General features: G+C 37.4%; 1 protein-coding gene across 6 annotated transcripts in view; it reads left to right on the top strand.

The window, feature by feature from the left end:
• PARD3B (par-3 family cell polarity regulator beta) overlaps positions 1–21,697 on the top strand; it is a 978,033-nt gene that overhangs the window by 140,177 nt on the left and 816,159 nt on the right. For all 6 annotated transcript variants that reach the window (XM_040641719.1, XM_008687551.2, XM_040641729.1 and 3 more), the window contains exon 2: positions 5,926–6,027. In XM_040641719.1, the coding sequence (XP_040497653.1) occupies positions 5,926–6,027 (102 nt within the window). The remainder of the gene's footprint in view (positions 1–5,925; positions 6,028–21,697) is intronic.

The raw sequence follows: 21,697 nt of genomic DNA, 5'->3' as shown, positions 1-21,697 counted from the left end.
TTTTTTTTTTTTGATCAGTTTTACTAGGTATTTGTCAATTTTATCAAGCCTTTCATAGAACCACCTTTGTTCTGTTTTTTTCTCTTTATTTCCCTCCTTCTGTGTTTGGATTTGACTAGCTATTCTTTTGCTAGCCTCTTGAATTTGGCTTTTCTTTTTTGCTAATATTTGCACTAAATGCCATAAATTTGCCATTAAGCACTGCTTTAGCTGCATCCCACAATTTTTTTTGTTTTAATTATTTTAGGTTAGAAACTATTTTCTAATTTATTTTTCATATATGGATTATTCAGAACTATATTTCCTAATTTCCAAACAGCCAGACATTTTCTAGATATATTTCTGGAATTGATTCAACTTTGGTCAGAGAATATATTCTGAGTGATTCCAGACGTTTGAAGTTGGTTATAAATTCTATGTGCACTTGTAGAGAAGGTATTTTCTAATATTTTGGGGGTACAGTGTCTTGTATGTATGGAATATAAATAAATTAGGTAAGTTTGTTAATTGTGTTCATCAGGTGATTTATATCTTTGTTTCCTATCAAAAGTCTCACTATGATTTTTGGGTGTATTTTTTTAAGGTTTTTTTTTTTTTTTCTTTTTCAACTTTTTATTTAAATTTCAGTTAACCTGCAGTGTCATATTAGTTTCAGGTGTAGAATTTAGTGATTCATCACTTACATATAACATCCACTGCTCATCACAACAAGTGATGATTATACCCATCACTCATTTAACCCCCCCCCCACCTTCCCTCCAGTAACTCTCAGTTTGCTATAGTTAAGTGGATTGGTTTATTAAAAAAAAAAAACAGCAAAAAAACCTGTACATTTGGGCAATATGTGTTGAAGTTATGTTATCGGGTACATAGGTTTAGGATTGTTTTCTTAACATTGGATTGACCCTTTTATCATCATGAAATGTTTCTCTTTACCTGTAGTAATATTTCTTAAAGTCTCCTTCATCTGATGTTGGTGTGGCTATATCAAGTTTCTTTTGGTAGGATCATAGATTTTTAGAGCTGGAAGTAAATTTACAGATGGACTGATTCACCTTCATTTTTAAATGTAAATTGAGGCTTATATTTCTGTTGAATTTGCTGGGTAGTACTTTCAACCCAGCATATAAAAACCCTTGGTGCCGTTCTAGTTCTCCTGAGTTCTTTAGAAACATAGTTGATTAAAGTGGCATCAACTCATGTTCTTGTCATACCCTTTTCTCAAATTTGGATTGGTCAATGTTTTTCAGGAAGTTGGAGGAGTATTCTAAGTCAGGGACAGCTCATAATCTCAATACCTTTTACTGCCTTTTCTGGTTAATTCTGTTCTTTAAGGTGTCAGTGCTGCTCTGCTAGGCTTTGCTCAGGCGTCATTTTCAGGAACTGATTTTTCCCTACNTTGTGTGTGGTTGGTTATTCAGAGACTCTTGCTCTCTACCTGCCCCAAACAGTCTCTAGACCTGTTCTGACTACTGTCTCCTTCCTGGGTGCTATTCTGGGGCACCTAACTCTCTTTTGATAGTAGAATAACCACAGAGGATTATGATAGAAGTAGTTAAAATGTGCATGGATGGAAAACTTCATTAATTCTCTATTTAATTTCTGATGCTTCAGGCTTCCTCTCTGTTCTTGGCAGAAAGATATTTTTCCCTTGCTTCTCCAAACTTTAATTCCATGATTATGAGATCTTATGTTGTCTAGCTTCTGTCACCTGTAAAATACTGGAGACACTTAGGGAGAGATTTTGGGGCCTTTTATTATTGCCCTGTTGTGTCCTCTACACTTGGACTTGCATGTGCTGCATTTTGCAGAAGGCCAGAGAGCCTCCATGTTTACTAATGATGAAGCAACTGAGGCCCAGAGACCTGGATTCATATACTTAAGGAGCAACAGAGGGGGATCTGATCCCCTTGCCTTATTCTTAGGGTACTTGTGATTAAAAAAAAAATCACTTGTTTTCTCTGTTTGAAAAGAACATCTTGGCTCTGCTGTTTATTAAGCTTCTAACCTCAGTTAAGTCAATTCACCTACCCGTGCCTTGCTTTTCTCTTCTGTAAAATGGACTGATAACTATTGAGGCTGTTTGAGGTTAAACAAGCTAATCATATAAAACTCACAGTACCTATAGCACCTGGCCTATAGTAACCACTAAAGTTGTCTGCTACGATGATGATAATCAAAATGGTAAAATCTCATTTTATGGGTATATCCCACCAAATTCATGAAATTAAATTCTACAAAGAAAATTTTAATTTTCCATTGACTTTAATTTTTACAATTGTTCTTCTGTCCCAGTGGGTGAGATTATTTGTGTGAAAACATTAAGTCACCAGGAAACCAGCTGCATTACTGAGCTCTGTAATTGGCCACCACTGATAAATGCAGCTCTTTTCCAACATTGGCTTTTCTTTTGTAGTGCTCACTGCACTTTTGAGCCTAGCTGCCATTGCAGGCTTTTTTTTTTTTTTTTCTCTTTTTGGACCAGAAGCATTTTGCTTAGAACCATCCAAGTTTTGCCTCTTTTGATGATTGGCATAATCTCGGTGCTTGGTAGTCAATAGCACTTTGGTATCTGGCTTGTCAGTCTACTCCCAATACTGCAGATGGAAAATTATTGTTCTTCAGAACTCTGACCAGTAGAGATTTTCTAGGGTATTAGGGTCAAATTTCATGCCATCTCTCCACAGTGAAGGATATTTATTGCTACTAATATCAGTGCTTATTTGGAACAGTTTCTACATTGATCATTGTAAGTTCTTTGTAAAACAGTCTTATTTCCATAATGCATATGCATTTGTTTCCTTTTCCAGTTCATCCTCGTGGCTATTCTGAATTTTGAAATTCCAGTAGTGTTTAAGTAAACTGTGTATTATTTAAAAAATATGATGAGATACTATCAGAAATAGAGGAAATAATGTTATTTTTCAATACTTTAAGAAACTACGAGTAGAAGATTTATTGAATAACACATTCACTAGAGATATTTTCAAAATAATTTGTTTTATATATTACAGATATTTGTGCAAAAGAAAGATAAATTAATGTCACGATCCTGAAAAGTACAGTAAACTTTTCCAAGTGATTGTGTGAAACTCGACACATATGTGAACATATTTTCATGTTTGATCAGTTTTATTCCTGGTGGTAATAAAACTAAGTAAATGAAATGCAAAATCTTGACTGCAAGGTAATGGTTGAAGTTTTTACATGCATAAAGGAGTCAGGGTGAATTTATGGTCTTATAATGGCTGTTGGCTGCTAATATTGTATGTATATTCTTAAAGTGATCTATAGCACCGTGGCCAAAATACCATGGGGACAAAATCACAGTCAGTACGTGCTGTGTTTGTTTATTTCCCTCCCTTGGACATGCAAAATATTAACTGAGACGACTTTGATATAGCTTGGCTGTTTTTGTTCAGAATTGGATGTGCTTATCCTCAGTCTCTCTTCTGGAGTGTATAAAATGGCAGTATTGATGTGAGATGGTAGTATTAGAATTGCAGGTTTTTTTTTTTTTATGTTCTGTATATTTCACTTAAAAAGTTTTTTGGTTTGAATATATGATTCCAAGATGTTCAAAATAACTTTATTACTTGATTTAGTTCTTTAAGACTTCTCTTGTACTCCTTTGAATCACAATTAGGTGATTAGAGATAAATGTTGTGGCTGCAACTCCTAGGTCTTATTTTCCAGAAGGTCTTAGATCCTGCAAGTATGTGTGATAGCAGAATGCTGCGCAGCTTAACAGCCCCATCATGCTGCACGGCTTAACAGCCCCATCATGCTGCCACCTGTCTGCTCCTCCCTTTGCTACTGGTCAGATTGTGTCCCCTCTTACCTCCTGAGTTTTCCTATTTTAAATCAGAGCCCTTGGTTTTCTCCTCTCTGTTCCTGCATCTAGGCAGGAAAACAGGTGCACTTTAACTTACACTGCAATTGTTGGGGGTAGCTGTTTACCGCAGTCTTAAGTGATAAAATCTGCTTTTACAAACTGAGCATGAGAAAAAAGCAGACAACTTAATAGATGTCTGCTTTTAAGTAATTGACTATATAAAAAAAACCAAACTCTTTAGAACTCTTCAGAATGCATCCCTTTGACAAACATGGTTAGAATCAACAGATTGCATCTACAGTGCTGTAATATATCAAAAACCAACTCAATGAATATTAATAGAAATTAATTAAATTGAACTCCCTTTGTAAGGAGGCAGTTTTGACAAGGAAAATGTAATACCCTATACATTTCAATGAGAAGTCCTGGGTACATTTGGAAAAAATCCGTTGCCTGTGGCATGGCCATAGCCAAAAGACTGAATTCCCAAAGATTATAGGGGGAGTCCTTTCTTTTCTTTATGGCCCAGTGCCTGTTACATAGTATTTTGTCTGCTCTGGTATTCTTATTTAGAATCTAGTCTGTTGCACTTAGCTCACCATTTATAGCATAATCACCTTGAATTGGTAAAGATCTCTGATGAAAGAATCTGATTGATGGGTGTGCTATGCTTTTCTTTACCTGCTTATCCAGTGACTGCTCAAATCTTTGTGATCTCTCTGGGTAAGAGAATCAGGTAGTTAAAGTTTCCTAATCATTAGTGTTTCCACCTATAAATCTAATATTAGAAGCAAAGAAATTCCTTTCATGATACTTGGAATAGCTCTTCAGGTACTCTGTAGAAAACTTAATTTTGAAATGTCAAAGGCCTAGCTAGGGAGAATTCCTTTGGATTTTTTTAAGCCTGTGACTTTATCAAGTCAGATTATTGAAAAGCTATGTACTTGGGCCACATTTCAGTAGCCCTCTGCATAGCTGCTTTAAAAGCATTACTTTTATTTAATAGCATGTCCTTGCCTTTTATTGGGGGGCAGGTAAAAAGGAACCTATGTCACAGCCGTTTCTATTAGTTTTTGTAAAATTGCAGTTGAATTCTGTGGGCTATGTTAGTTCTTATCCTTTATAAAGATTCATATGATAAAGGCTTATCACTTTATCCTAGAAGAATTATTCCCACTTTGAGAAGCTTCCTAAGAATCACAGAGTCAAACTGATGATAGCTTGGGGATTCTGGTAAAAAACTGGCTACTGTTTTTCTTCATTCATTGGTTCATGTTTTTGTCTCATTATTCTGGTTGACCTTTGTCTCAGTATGTACGTAACTGAATGAGTGGTATCATTTAATTCTGAGTTCTAGCCTCAGAGTATTTAGCCACATATCAAATGGAGAAAATAATTCTTTTCCTTAAGCCTTCACATTCCTAAGCAGGTTTTTAAAATAGTACTTGGAAATCTCCTAAGTCGCTACTCTAGTTCAGTGAACTCCTCGTTCAGCTCCAAACACAGTTCGAGCTGCTGCTGTGTGGAGCTCTTGCTCTCTCTGTTGTCTCAAATCTTGGAGCTGAGGACGTGCGTGGTGTGTGGAGATATAAAAAGATGAAGAGGTCAGCGGTTCCCCGTTCCATTGATAGGTTCTGAAGTGACAACTAATGCCATCAAAGATTTCTGCCTTTTGATCCCCCCACCCCCCGCCCCGACAACTTTAGGAACCTCAGTTTGAATTTCTAAGCCCATTTCAAAGAGTACCCTCAAAATGATCCTTTTTCTTCCCCCAAAGTATTCTTGGGATTACCTAAATTGAAGTTATAAAAAAATTTCTTGAATTTGCTTTTCAAATAACTGTGGCACTTTATTTTTGCATTGTAATTTATCTTCCAGGATAATTGATGAACTATGTATGCTTTGATTTACTGATTTACCTGAAATAGGATAAAAATGACAAATGTGTGTCGAAATAGAAGTAACATTTATTTTTGGTGTTCAAACATTTCATTACTAGAGCGTATTTTTAATGAATCAACTTATTTTTTAAATTAAACTGTATTTTTAAAAAGTTGACATCATGGAACTTGTTGATTGTTGTACCGTAGGATCCTGGCTACTGGGTGAAGATTCATCACTTAGAATACACAGATGGAGGAATCCTGGATCCAGATGATGTTTTGGCAGATGTCGTTGAAGACAAAGATAAGGTTGGTGACTAGAACTCTTCTTTGTTTTTCTCTGTAGAGCTATGTGTTTCCTGGAGATTGAGATCCTTAACAAACTCCTGTGTCAATTACTATGAAAAGATACCATCTGCTCAGGTTTCACCTGAACAGCCCATAAATCAAAGTTCTTCATCAGATGTTTGGAAAAACTTTGTCAAGGTTTGGGAATCTGTTCATGGTGGCCTAATTAGTGGACACTTCATTCCCAAGAGTTTCTTTTTTTTTTTTTTTTTAATACTTTTTTTTAAAGACTTTATTTATTTATTCGACAGAGAGAGAGACAGCCAGCGAGAGAGGGAACACAAGCAGGGGGAGTGGGAGAGGAAGAAGCAGGCTCATAGCGGAGGAGCCTGATGTGGGGCTCGATCCCATAATGCCGGGATCACGCCCTGAGCCGAAGGCAGACGCTTAACCGCTGTGCCACCCAGGCGCCCCCATTCCCAAGAGTTTCTGATGCGTCTCAGTAAATTAGCATCAGGCTCCGAGGCTGTTGGAGTTCTTCTTGCCATTGTTGGCTCTGGGGTTTATTCTTGGCCCTTGCTAAATATTCAGCTCAATGCCTGTGATTTGAATGTGTTTCAAAACAGAGAATACAATGGGGAGAAAAATCTTAAGAGGAGCTATGGTGAAGATTTTTTCCTTTTTTTAAAAAAGTAGCTGGCAAACACCCATCTTTCATGGTAGTCTTTGTTTTCATTGCTAAAGTAAAAACAAAACAAAATACTAAATTGAATATTGCAAAAAGTTGGAACATATTTTGCCACCTACTTGGGAATAATCCCATTGCAAATATCTTATTTTAACAAGATTTTTCTTCTGATGGTAAACTGGAAAACGTGTGAGAGGAGACTTCATTTGTCATACACTGAATTTTTGCTGTTGAGGCACATTGTTTTATGACGGCTTCTGTGTTGGGCTCCTCTCATCAGTGGTTCCTGTGTCCTCCCAAATCAACTACAGCTCTCCCTGAGGCATCCTTGCTTCAGAGTTTCTTCTCCTGTGTATCCTTAGCGCTGTTTGTACTAGGCTAATTTGTGTGTGTATGCATGTTTTCTCTCTTTTGTTTTTCTGAACTCTCAGGGAGGGGCTGTGTGTGTGTGTGTGTGTGTGTGTGTGTGTGAGAGAGAGAGAGAGAGAGAGAGAGAGAACCAACTGCGCTGGAATATGAATAAGTGATTTATTGAACTCAGGTAAAATTTACATTTTTCCTTTTCTGTAAGATCTTTTTGGACTACTCAGATTTTCGTTAGTCTTTGTGAACATTCTATCCATTTATTTTCCCTGTTTTCTGTTGGAACTCAACTCTGGTTTGCTGATTGGCTTTGTTTTATGATTACTCATTTCATAAGGGACTTATCTCCCTAAATAGATTGTAAGTTCTAGATGACATGGACCAGAAGATTTTTATTTCCTTTGTGTTCCTTGTATACATAATATCTGGTACAGTCTCTTACCCAAACTTGATTCTCGAAGAACACTTACTGAATTAATGAGTGAAAAAGAGAGGTTTACTCTCTGTAGTTGACTCCTGCTATACATGATTTTGATGTAGACTTCCTATTGATTGCTTGGTCTCCCAGAAAATAAGAACGTATTATTTACATTGATAACTTTAGAGGAGGACTTTCACTTCTGTATTTCTGTTTCACTTTCTGCCTCTGTAGCCATCTTCTTATTTTGAAATAGTCTAGGCATTTGGGCTGTTTGTTAATGAAGAAGGTCTTTCCTTCTCAGATTTCACTGATGTCCAGTGGATTAAAATTAAACGCCAAAAAGTAGCAAGTTTAAGAAGGGCCAGAAGAAAATGTCTCATCCCAGCCTTATCCAAGACCTAATTACAGGAAGGATGTTTCCATGAGCAGTGCTCAGGGAAATCATTTGTCCTACAGAGCTCTTCCATTTAGAGAATTCTTTTTAACTATCCTGGCGGTGCCCTTTTTAACTATAATCCATTTACTAGACACAGAAACAGCTTTTATTATATGTAATCTCGGTTTTAAAGGGACTTCACTGCTACTGAATCAGGTGAAAAAAATGAGGTAGTCAGTTAAAATCCTAGCAAAGGATTAGTGCTGTTTGGGTGCAGGTATCTCTATTTCATTAATGTGCTTTCACATCAAACACACGGAGCCTGATTGGTATTGTGCTGCAGAGTAGATGAGAACGTACACTGTGGATGTTGCCGGAAAAAATACAGGCTCCCATTTTTCCTTTTTAAACATAATGTTAAGTGAAAAAGAGAGCATCGGTTTTTTTTCCCTGACATTGTCTCTGCAGTCTGAAGATTTTCGGATAGTTTATCTAGCGTGGAAAGAAGGTTCTGCCAAACTTTGTTTAACCTTACTTTTTTTTTTTTTTTGGTAAGTTTAGATTAAGAAGTAATTAGAAATGATACTTCTAAGTGTTTTCTGATGTCTCAAAGGATCTTGGGTGAATTTGATACAGTATCAAGCTTTAGATAAAACTACAGTTCACCGATTTTCAATGTAGCTGTCTAAGAATCTCTTGCATTTAGAATATAGAATGCAAGCCCAAGAGGCATGGAAGGATGTAAGTAATCTTTGGCCAACGCCCACTTACCTCGACTCCCTAGGAAAGCCTCTCACTACAGGTGAAAATGGCAGTTAGGCACCTTTGATAGCCCAGCCCCAAAGGAGGAAGCAGGAGAAACAAGCAAATTTAGAATCAGAAAGCAGTGCAGGCTGAGGCCATTTATTTAGTGTAAGGAAGAGCCACCCGGTACACCTCTGCGAAGACTGAAATTAGAGGCCGAGTGGTATTCTACTTACGATCACACAGTTTTCTAAATAAATGACTTTCAAAACTTCGGGTGGCAGAGGTGGTTTGCGGTTGGTCTTATCTCAATTATTCCTCGGGCCAACACAGTGCGTGGTGCACGTGGTGCCTCCCTGGGAGGTTTTTTGTTCTAACTTGCTTTGCCAGTAGAGCCCCTTCACAGGGGAGCCGAGTTTTTAACCATGTTGCAATATTTCTATCCTATGTTTTATCAAAATATTTATTATTGGAGCAGCTTTGGAATTTTGCATCTTATGATAACTAATATTTGTGTACAATCTTATGGTGTGACTTAATTATCCAGTTTTAACAGTCATTCTTAAAAATTCTCCAGTTTTATGTATCTGTTCGAAGATTCAAGTTCTTTGGGATAAGTACCTAAAAATCTACAGTTTTTTGCTACTGCCTTTTCTCCGGCAGCCCAAGGCTACTGACGTCGTTCACCCAATAACAACTACTTAACATTTCATGCAGCACTAACAGTGGCCGAGAATGTCTTTGGCAATTATATATTCTACTTTATTTCACAGCGACCCTGCGGGCAGGAGCTATTTATTATCCCTATTTTTAATTTCGGAGACTAGCCCCAGAAATTGTAAGCGACTTGCTGACGATCACACAGGCTGTAAGTGGTAGAATCAGGCTAGAAGTTAATTTCCATACTCCTCTGTTCTTCTGCCATGTGCCAAGCAGCGTGTTGGGTGTTTGTATCTGTAATGGCTAATTATGAAAATTCATGAATTATAAATAAGCATTAATTTATTTTTACGTAGCACCGTTGTTAAGGAAAGATAGGTAATAGCGCTATGGAGCGTAACAAAGTTGTTTTGAATTAATATATCACACATATATAAATTCAACTCTCTTTGCCTGAAGCCTGTACCTAATTTATTGTAAAAGTGTTTTGCCTGCGTTGCTGTCCCTTGCATCCCTTTCTCCATGTTCCAGCTTACTCCTTTGAGAACTTGGTAGACTGCACTTGTCCAACAACTATATACCGTTTTGTAGGAAAATATATTCTGTATTTCAGTAACTACTTTTCAGAAGGATTGCAGAATGTGCACAAATTATATGCTGTGCTGTCTGCTTTAGAGTAATAGCCTCTAAAGATAGCTACTCCCGATGCCCAGAACCAGTGAGATGTATGTTACATGGGAAAAGGGTCTTTGCAAATGTGATTAAGGATGTTAAAATCGGGGGGGGGGGGGGGTTTTTCGGGGTTTTTTGGGGGGGCCGGGAAATTTGAGTGGGCCAGGTATAATCAGAAAAGTCCTTATAATTGGAAGGCGGGCAAGAGAGTTGGTATTAGATACAATGTGAAAAGAGTTGACTGTCCAGTGCTGACTTTAAAAATGGAGCCAAGGGCACCTAGTTGGCTCAGTCGGTAGAGCATGTGAGTCTTCATCTTGCGGTTCTAAGTTCAAGCCCTGTGTAGGGTATAGAGATTACTTAAAAATAATAAAATCTTTAAAAAAATGGAGCTAAAGAATGCAGGCAGGTTCTAGAATCTGGAAAAGAAAAGGAGTGAATTCTCCTATAGAACTTCCATATGGAATACAGCCCTGCTGACCTCTTGATTTTAGCCCAATGAGACCTATTTCAGATGTCTTAGCTCTAGAATTATAAAATAAATTTGTATTACTTGAAGCTACCATGTGTGGAGTAACATAACATCAGTAGGATACTAATATAGCGTCTCTTATCCTATTTTAAACTTTTAAAATGATGATGGTTTTGACAAGTTGGGCTTTGAGATTTTGTAGGACAAGGAAAATGTCTTACGTTTCAGATTAGTTGATCAATCTGTGCATTCTTTCCAAAGTACATCACAAATTGAATCTCCATCGCTGGGGTGAGTCCTCGCTCTTCAGGCCTTGAATGTTATGCTGTTGTCTTGTGTAGAAATAATTTCAGGGTCACACCAGAGCTATGTAATATTGACTTACCAGTTTCTCATTGTAATACATAATGACTCTAAGAAGTCTACAGATTAACATCCAACAAAGCCCCTGCAAAGCTTAGCATTAGCTGATATTTTTTTTGAGTGTGAGAACCTGAGTATTGAACTTTTTTAATGATTGTCTTCCTTGTTGTTATTATTTCTTGTTTGTAGGAGGCATTTGCAATATGACACTGAAATACAGCAATTATAACTTGTTATATAAATTGGATTACTGCCATGGTTTTACAAAAAGTAAATACATACACAAAAGTAAAATTTTATTATGTGGTAAAGTACAATGAAAGAATGTTTCTATAGTTGACTAAATTTTGACTATCACAGGCATTAATTTTGGAGAAATGCCCAAATCTCTTGGTTTCTAGTAATGGTGGGTTGGCCTCAGGAAGCACTCATGATATCTATGAGTCCTTAGATAAGTTTCATTTCTATTAGCCTTAATTTGCCTATTTGTAAAATGGATATAATATTGGTTTTTATCTTATAGGGTTAGTGTCTGAAAACTGTATTAAGTTTTCAGTATAGTATGGTATATAGTAAGTGCCCAAATGTTAGCTGTTGAATATTGTGATAGTGTTGTTAGTATGTTTTTTACCTGTGCATTTTGATTTAATCATTAAATGCTTTAAATTTAAGTATTAAAATATCAAAGGCTATAGGTAGTACATTCAGTTTTTTAAAAAATCTTATTAAATTTGTTGGAAAGTTATTAAATTGTGTAATAATTTTATGGGAAGAAACTTTATTATGACAAAACATTTGGATTTATGTATTATTGAGAAATAAAAATGCCAGTATGACTAACTTTAACTTTAAAACAGGAATCCTTTTATCAGAACACAGTGCTTGGTAATAGAGGAGACATTCAGGGATCCAGTGTGCTTTTGCGATGGAGACTGTTTTGCGCACTGAACTAGTGACCTAAAACCAGACACTGTCCTGAAGCCCACGTCGCTCTCTGAACACGCTCTGTTGCCCCCTAGTGGAATCCACAGCTACCTGGAAAGCAGCTTACAGGCGATAACTCCCTGAATGTGATGATGTTTTTGGCTCTATTTCATTCTCAGTTTTATTGTATTTTTAGTCCAGCTCAGACTGCGTAGTGGATAGTAAAACCAGAGTGAATATTTCTACCAATGGTTTTTATTTCTTCAGGGAGCTCATCCCTACCAATATTGACCTTTGCTTTTATGTCACCTTAGGAGGATTGAAGCAAAATCTGTGCATTTATAAAACTCCTTTACATTTAGACTTCTTCCTATCTTCCTGTTCACTGGATGAAAGGCAAATAGCTGGTTGTGATGAAGTATATAACTTTTTCAGTATGTAGTTGGACAGTTTATGCAGTTTGTGTTTTTCGGTAGGTAAGGGATGCTTAATTAAGTTAGACTCCTTAAAAAAAAAAAGGTCCTGCTTTAATTACCTCATTTTGAGTTATTCTGTCAGTGAGGCTCCCATTTCAAGGGAAAACACCTTTTTAAGCCTTTGATTTTTTTAACAAGTCAGAATATGGTGTTTTGGGGGGTTTTCTTCTTCTCAATTTTTCTTTGGTTCCTGGGTGTTGATTTTTTTGGGGGGAGGGATTTGGGTATTTTTTGCTTTTGTTTTGTTTTGTTTTTTGGGGGGAGTGTTGAAGTTATGAAACCATATTTGAGAGGAAGTTTTCAGAATGTTTCCAGAGTCCATGCAAAACCTCTTGGCCAAGAAATTCTATGTGAAACCTTCTAAGGATAGATATTCTATGCTTATTGAATTACAAAATTACGGAGTCATGGACCCAGAAGAGACCTCAGCAGTCATGTGGCCTAAACCCATTCTCTTGCAAAAAAAAAAAAAAAAAAAAAAAAAAAAAAAAAATCTGAACCAGGAAGTTTGAAGGGCTCCATATTTCCAGCTGATGTCTTCTCTGAGTTCATTTCCGCATTTCTTCCCTAAATGCTGATAACATCTGGTATGTATTAAAACCACTCCCTTTCCCTCCCTCCAAATTGGCTTCCTCCATTTGGCTTCCTTATTTCTATTGATACGAATATCTTCTCTTAGTCTTTCAGGTTTGAACCTGCCATCGTTTAAAAAATGCAGTTAGTAAATCCATTTATTCTTTTCTTTAACTTGTCGCATGTGTCTGCTCCTCTCTTTGCATTTCCACAGCTAGCAAATTTAAATCGGTAAAATTTCAGGCAAGGTTATTTAATTGATAAGGAATTGGTGGTCTTGCGTTTAGCTTCCCACCCCTGTTCTGTGCCATGAGTGCAAGCAGAGGCTAAGAGCTTATTCCTGACAGGCAGAGTCCGTGCATTGCTTGGCTCTGCTATCTGTGTGGCTTTGGGCAAGTTACTTAATCTCTTTGTCTTTAGTTTCCTCATGGGCATTTGGAGCTAAAAAGTGTACTCATTTTACAAGTTAATACATGTAAAGTATTTAGGAGCTTACCTGTCCTGTAGTAAGTCACCACTGAGTGTTAGGTGCTATTATAATTAATATACTACTATTTTATATATAATAAACTATCCTGGGGCTCCTGGGTGGCTCAGTCGGTTACACATCTGCCTTTGGCAAAGGTCGTGATCCCAGGGTCCTGGGATCCAGCCCCACATCAGGCTCCCTGCTCAGCGGGAGTCTGCTTCTCCCTCTGCCACTCCCCCTGCTTGTGCTCTCTCTCCCTCTCCCTCCCCCCCCCACCGTGCTCTGTCTCTAGTCTCTCTCTCAAATAAATAAATAAAATCTTTAAAAAGAAAACTATTCCTACACTCTACTATACTGCTGTTACTACTATATCATATGCTACTATTGCTAATGTAATATTGATCAAGTCCACCATTCCTTTCAGTGTGTACTGAATCCAGCCCAAAATTCGTATCCCCCAAACTCGCTCTCTCAGACTCCGCCTTCTCAAACCTCAACGGTAATGAAACTGCTATACTGACTGTTCTCTTATGTACCTGGCACTTTCTTGCTTCAGAGCTTTCTTTATGTTTCACCTGTCTAGTGTGTCCTTGTCCCTATTTCCTGCCTTATCGAAGATCTATTCTGTAGTTGACCCTTGAACAACACGATCCACTTATATGTGGATTTTTTGGATAAATTCAGTACAGTACTGTGTGTTTTTTCTTCCTTGTGGTTTTCTTAAAAACATTTTTTTCTCTAGCTTACTTTCCTGTAAGAATACAGTATATAATATATAATATACAACATATGTATTAATCATCTCTGTTGTTGGTAAGGCTTTGGTCAACACTAGGCCAGTAGTATTAAATTTTGGGTGAGTCAAAGTTACACATGGATTTTAGACTACGGGGTGTGCCAGTTAGGGCCCCTAACAGCCCATGTGGTTCAAGGGTCAGCTGTATATGTTACAAAATGTAAGCTCCACGAGGAGAGGGTCTTTGTTCTATTCACTGCTGTGTTCCCACTGCCTGTGATAGCGGGTGGCACTTTGCACCTGTTCAGATGGCTGTGGAGTGGAATAGAGGAGTGAATGAATGCATATTTATGTGTGCATGTTATTAGGTCTGTAGTAAGTCATGACCAACTTTAAGCTTTTTTTTTTTTCTCGATAAATGAGAATGATAAATAATCTCTTTCTCATAAGCGTAATTGGGAAGGTTGAGAAGTATGTAAAAATAAAAAGGAAGTTATAAAGTACTATCAACAGGTGAAAATATATTTATGCTGCTCAATTCTTACCCATCTTTCAAGATCCAGATCAAATTATATTTTTTTCTAGTCAGTATTTGCGGACCATCCCAACCCTAAGTAAATTCCCTGTGCTCTGCAATTTTATAGAAATCATTTAGCAGTCCCTTTGAAAAAAATACACTATTGCTTAGTTACATGTATCAATTGCCATCTTAGAATTCTCAAGAATTTTATGGTTTGGGGCACCTGGCTGGCTCAGTGCATAGAACCTGTGACTCTTGATCCTGGGGTTGTGAGTTCAAGCCCCACATTGGGTTGTAGAACTTACATAAATGAAATAATAAAATAATAAATACTTAAAGCCAAAACCAAAACAAAAGAATATAAAAAAAATTTTTATGGTCTAACTTAAGCCTTAGTTTTGTCTCCCCAAATGTCTTACATGCTCCTTTATGACTGAGATAGCCTTTTATTTTTATTTTATTTTATTTTAAACATTTTATTTATTTATTTGAGAAAGAGCAAGATAGCACAAGCAGGGGAGCTGCAGAGGGAGAGGGAGAAGCAGGTTCCCTGGGATCATGACCTGAGCCAAAGGCAGATACTTAACCCTGTGACCCACCCAGGTGCCCCCTGAGATAGCCTTTTAAAATATTTTTTGACAACTGACTTGTTACCTGTGGTTTAGCATTTAATAAACATGTTTGATTTTAGTTAGTGAGAGAGCTGGTACTTGAAGATTTATAATTGTCCTTCATTTTCTTCCACCAAATTATATTGTCTCTTTTAACTATGTCATTAAGAGGCAGTTTGTGGGCACTTTCAACCTCAAAGGAGCACTTTGGAATCCATGCCTTTGTGACCTTACTGTGGCAAAGACGAATGGTGTTGGAAAGTAGTAACTTCAAGCAAAGTGATCCAGATAACGGCCATGTCAAATTCGTTCTCCCCGGTGTCTTCTGCAGTTTAGCTTGTTGGCAAATATAGTTGTGTGCGCGTGCGTGAGGAGAGAGTCTGTATGCAGATCTGTGTGTGCAGAGTGTGTGTATACTTGCCCCAAGCGTGCTTGTTTGTTGCACACATCTGCGATGCGAAGATTTCACCAGAGGTTGGAAAGAAAAGAAATTTTCAAGCTTGGTGGTGCTGTTAACTTAGTTAGGCATTTGAGTACAGGAAAGAAGAATAAACAGAAGAAAATGTTTGATATATGTGGAAAACTTCAAGTTTGGTTGAAGGGAAAAAGCCAATAAAACTTGAGATTACAGTAATGCTTTACTTAGAGCGAAACATGTAATTCTAAAAAAAAGAATCAATGAACATTTTCACCATTATAACATGCCTTTAGCCAGATGTTATTGGACGCCGTTCTCCCAATGCTCGCGTGCTCTCTCATTAGGTTCTTTTGAAGCTGTCTATGCCCAAGAGGTATGGGACCATTATTATTTTTAAAATACATCTATTTTTGACTTATATAACTTACAAATGGCAATTTCATTAAAATACCCGAAATTACACCAAATAGAAAGCTACCTCAGTTATAAAATATCCTCTTTGAAAAATGCAAATGCCTCTCGGTGCTAATCGGGTGTCATACCATCATTGCCTACGTGTGTATCAGCTCAGTCAGATTGCGTTCTGCCTAACGTCTAGCTAAAACCAGCTTCCCTGAAGGAATACTGTCAGGTGTGAAGTGTCAGAGCATTGGGCTTTTGGCAGTTTGAATCCAGGTTTTTCTTGCTATTCTAACATAGCTCAACCTCTGTTTTCTCATTTATAAAATCAGATACCCTATCTCACTGACATCACTGGGTTCCTAGGAGGATCAAATGAAATTAAGAATATGGTAACACTTTGAACTCGATGTGCCAAACCAATAGAGCCCTTTGTTCTTACCCATTGCGACAGAGGTCCTCAGGTGTTGGAGCAAATATTACTTGTAGTCCAGGAGGGACTTGCTATGGAGAAGGACACTGAGCCAGGCGAAGAGGGATGTCTCTGAGAGAGGTTTGGAAAGAAGGAGGCTGGTTATGTGGAAAAAAACCAGTCTTCTCTTTGTATCCACCAAGGCGTCCAAGACAACAGGGACTCCTTCAACCTGGAAAGAAGGCAGCTCTGATGGTTGTAGGAAGAGGCAAGTTACTGAGGGATTAAATTTACTGTTGGGAATTGAATGGCTGGGAAGCAAAGATACCAGAGCTTCTACGTACAGACAAGAGGGAAGGAATAAACTATAGTACAAAGACAGTTTCCCAGAGCTTTCCAAGATTCTGGACTCTGTTACCATTTCTGTGTATATAATCACTATGTGGTTCCTGTTTTAATGACTGGCAGTAGGTTTCTGAAAATGGAGGGGGACTGCGTGCTTCTTTGAAGAGCAGGGGGTATTCTCTGTCTTAGGAGAGATCTTAAGAAATCAGAGAAAATTTTATGGAAAGAAAAGCACCTGAATACCTGAAACCCCATGGCTAGGGAAAAACAAAACAGCAGTAGGGATAGGTCTCAGTACCGACAAGCTTAGGCAAGCAACTATTTAGCTCCTTTATTTCACCGGGAGACTGTGAGCTCTTCAGCAGTTTCATGGGACTAGCCATGTGCTGCATTCCTAGTTAATCTCTTACTATACAGGTCCTTACGTTTCCAGGAGCTCGGACTCATTTGATGTTATTAATGAGCCACATTGTGAATCAGGTGAACTTTTTTGGAGCTGCTCTTGGAATCAAATTAATGTTTATAACCTTTCTGTTGTGATACTTGTTACAAATTCCATTTACATGTATAGATGCCTTACATTCATAGATACATTTTTAGTAAATAAGAATTTCGTTAAATTTGGCTTTTAAAAATTGTAGCTTTTTAAAGTCCTGTAAGTATATGATTTCCTGTTAAAAATAACGTGTACTTCCCCATCATAAATATGGAAACTTCACTTAGAGAATTTTGGCAGGATTACTGCACTTTATATTTACTGCTTTAAGTTTTTAAGTTCTCTTTTTAGCTTCCCTTCTTCTGATGTTATGAATCAATTTTGAAGGATCAAATGACATTTCCTTAATAATAAAGAAGACTCATTGTGCAGACTTTAATCAGAGGAGATAATAGCATAAATACTTGTTCATATTATCTTTATTAATTTCAATCCAAAATGTTACGAGTGAAACACATATTTACAAAATACTTAATCATAAACAGAACAAAAAGACTGCAAAATAATAATTTGAGGCGATTGTAATAGCCCAACAATCTGAAATATGCAGATATATTTATATATACACACACACAAAAAAAGTTGAAGAATCTCCTAGTTCTTGATACCAGGGCTAGAACCTGATTTTCTAGACTACTAGCTTAGTGTAGCCACTGTGTACCAGTTCAAAAATGAACCTAAAATGATGGCATAATGTGGTGGTCTAAGTAGCTCACCTTTTAAGTAGAAATCTTACAAAGCTTTTGGGTCATTATTTAAAAATGGAAATACTTAATATTGTGGAGATCGAAGAGCCTTGGTACTGTACTTGAGAGGAGAGGGTGCAAGGGAACCTGCTAAGTGTCCTCACGTATTCGGGGGATCATAGAAAAGAAGGAATGAACTCATCCACTGAATCCCAACAAGTTGGTCCAATGAGGTTTAAGGAAGGAAGTACGTAACAGTTCAATATAACGAATAGCTCTTCAGTGAAGCATATGCTGTTTTGTGAAACACAGACCCTCAGTCGTTGAGAAAACATAAGAGTTGAGCAAACATTTGCCTGGGATTGCTCTTTTAGGTTTGGAGTGTATTTGACCCACAACAGGCCAACTGTGAGCCTATGAGGCGTGCATTTCCATCTAGAAATACAGGGTTGGCCTGTGTATTACACAGTTGTATTATTGTTTGCTTACCCAGCATCCGTTCTTCACTTTTGCCTTCCTAGGAGGACTCCGCATTTGTTCAGGTAACTCCCTTCAACATGCAGCCTGTATAGTTTGGTCTGTATGACCACCCATCTGCAAGGGTGAGTCTGGGTGGTCCTTCAGCTGCGATCTAGTTCCTTGTGCCAGTGATTTCTTTGAGAATGGTCATGTGATTCAGTTTGTGCCAACGATGCTCGAAGAGCAGTTAGCTGAGGCCATCTGGGAAAGCTCTTTCCTTGGTCTTGTGGGAGAAGTTCCCTCTGAATTTTACTCTCAGAGCCTTAGAACTGTGACAGCCATCCAGCTTCCAGCATGCTGTAGAAGCCGCCAGACCCCAGGGAATCTCTGGGACATGGGTCCTGAGCCAGGGGATTCGTCTACGCTGAAGCCCATCGGAGCTCGGGACCTCCAATTACACGAGTCTTGTATTACCTTATATTTCCTCCTGTTTCAGTTACACTTTTCTGTGACTCACAGATAAAAGTTTCCCACTTCTTTCCCACTGTTGTAGGACTGTGGGCTCCATTTTCCCACTCCTCTTCATTCCCTCATGATTAGGGCCTATGTGTTCTTCCCTTTTTTAGTTTTCTAATGTTGTTAATTTGAAAAGTTTTCTGAGTTTTATTGATGGTTCTGCCAAGTTACTTAGCTCTATTTTCTCAGAAATTTTTGAATTGTTGATGAAAGATTTAAGCCCCTTAAGGTTAAAATATGTATTTCAATTGTTTGGTTTGCATGACTTTGATTTAATAAACAAGATTAATGTGGACTGTTTCCATTTGGTAAGAATTCTATTTTTCTATTTTAAATTTTTTATTATGCATTATTGTTGATTTTGTTTTTCCTAGAAGGAAGAAATTCGTGATATTAAACTATTAAACATAAACTCTTGCTATTTCACTCATTCTTTAAAAAATTATGTATTTACAGCCAGCATTCTAGGGACTGGGGAATCAGAACGAGTTCTGTTTTTGGCCTTTTTAGATACTTAAAACATAAGTAGTTAAGTTGATCTGCGTCTCACAGAGGAGCACAGAGGCTGGTTTTCCCAGAGGTCCTTTCTTAATCCGGTCTTCCTAATTTTTATTTTAATAACATGGAAGAAGTGTTCACTGCTGATCTTGAAATGTTGGGATTTCTCTTTCACTAGATGCAAACTTATTTTACATGAAGAATCTGGAAACTATGAAGAAAAAAAAAAAAAAGAAAAATCCAAAACAATACAAAAAACTCAGGCAGTTTAAGAACTTAGCGTCAAGTATAATAATCTTGTAAATAGCTCTCCAGTGCCATGAGATAATAGTATGGTTAATACTCCAGCTTCCCCTTAGTACTTAAGTTTTGCTAGTTTTCAGAATCTTCCCCAATCCTCCAGAAAGAACTGGAGCTGTTGACCTGACACATGGTCATTGTTCTCCTACCCAGTATCCAAGTTATACAGAGGTGTCTAGGTGTTCTAGGTGTAGCAAGAGCAGCGCACAGACGCCCAGGTGGCCCTGGGCCACTAGCTGGGGCAGAATGGGCATTTTTTTCTATCATCAAGGCAGAGGGAGTACTCACAGCATGGACATTAGGAACATTTTTGTGATAAAGCCAATGCAACCCATACTTAAGTAATATAAAGACAGTGGTTCTTCACATTGTGACATTTAAATAATTTTTTTTTCTGAGGTACCTTCATGGCAGTTAAAAGCAGTTCTTTGAACTTGCTGGAGAACTTGCCCCCTCTCCTCAAACTACAGGGGCTATTTTGGTTTATTTAGGAAGTTTGGAGGTTAAGTGAGAAGTGTCGGAGTTGGGGGCATGAATGTGACTGGATGGAAAAATAATTCACAGACTCCGTGTGCTGATGACTTGAAAAAAGGATGTGCTATGATAAACATCCAAATAAAACAAGTAACAAAGAATAATATGAATAAGAAAGTGATAGAAAAACGATAAAAATGTTGACATTTCCTTCGGGAAACCTAATGTCAAAGGCATAAACACTCCAACTATTTAGATGTCTCTTTCCCAAATGGAGACTTCTATTTAAGGAAGTTAAGTATTTAACTGCAATGATTGAACATAATATGAAATATTTTGCACTTCACAGAGACTTCAATCTGAGATGAATCTTGTGCTCATATATAATGCATTAAAATATGGAATGCCGCTTCTGGTTGGCCAAGTTTTAATTTTAAACTTTAGTATCTTTTGTGTGTATACACACAAAAAGAAAACTTATTGAATTGGCATGTTTCAAGAGAACTTAGATTGAGAACTTGTATATTTCTTGCTACATTGATATTTGAAATGAATATTCAAATCAAAGTAGAACATCAAATATGCTAAAGTACTGTGTTTAAATCTTTGCTGTTCTTTGGAAGTCAGAAGCTGAAAATAAATATCACATTTATTGAAATGAATACTATGGAAGTCTCTTTCCTGGTAATTTAATTCAACATACTGCTTAGATTTTTCCAAAACTAAATATTTCCCTCTTAAATGGAAAAGTGTTTCTTTTATTCAACTGTAGAATCTGATGGCCTAATGTCACTGAAAGTCAACATAATTTGGGGAGTTAGAAATTTTTAAATTTTAGTTACAACTTCATTTTAAAATTGGCTTTTTTTTTAAAGATTTTATTTTTATTTATTTGAAGAGATAGAGACCGCCTTCGAGAGAGGGAACACAAGCAGGGGGAGTGGGAGAGGAAGAAGCAGGCTCCCAGCGGAGGAGCCCGATGTGGGACTTGATCCCAGGACCCTGGGGTCACACCCTGAGCTGAAGGCAGACACTTAACGACTGCACCACCCAGGCGCCCCATAAAATTGGCTTTTTATACAACGAAAATAATTATGGCTAGAATTCTCTGAGCACTATTTTGACTGTAATACATTTTATATGAAATAAATAACATAGATTTTAAAAATTTTATAGTGTCTCCATATAAGGAGAGGAATGCAGCTCTGGATTGAATTTTTGACACATAATCTTTTATTATGACATCTAGTTGAGTAATACTTAAGCCAAATCATTGTTTTAAAATACCTCCTTTCACTGTCCATTAGATCTGGAGCTGCAAGCATGCATAAAACCTGGCATCCACTTTGTACTCCCCATCATTTATTTTGGGACAATGCCAGTGTCTTGGTTACAGTGTTTAAAGTATAGCCTGAATGCTTTGTTTTAGGAATTTGTCGAAGCCTGGACAACTTTTATATGTGACTTTGTTGCTGCATTTGAGTGACACAAAGATAGTGTCAAAACAAACAATATTTTAAGAACAAATGTGGTAGGACAGGAGTGCTGAACAAGAAACACCCTTGTAGGATTTTCCCTTTGGTTTAAAACTATTTAAAATTACTGCTATGTTTTTATTCT

Source organism: Ursus maritimus, unplaced genomic scaffold (genome assembly GCF_017311325.1).
Source record: "Ursus maritimus isolate PB19 unplaced genomic scaffold, ASM1731132v1 scaffold_1, whole genome shotgun sequence".
Lineage (NCBI taxonomy): Eukaryota > Metazoa > Chordata > Mammalia > Carnivora > Ursidae > Ursus > Ursus maritimus.
This window is presented reverse-complemented; position numbering and strand designations above follow the sequence as displayed.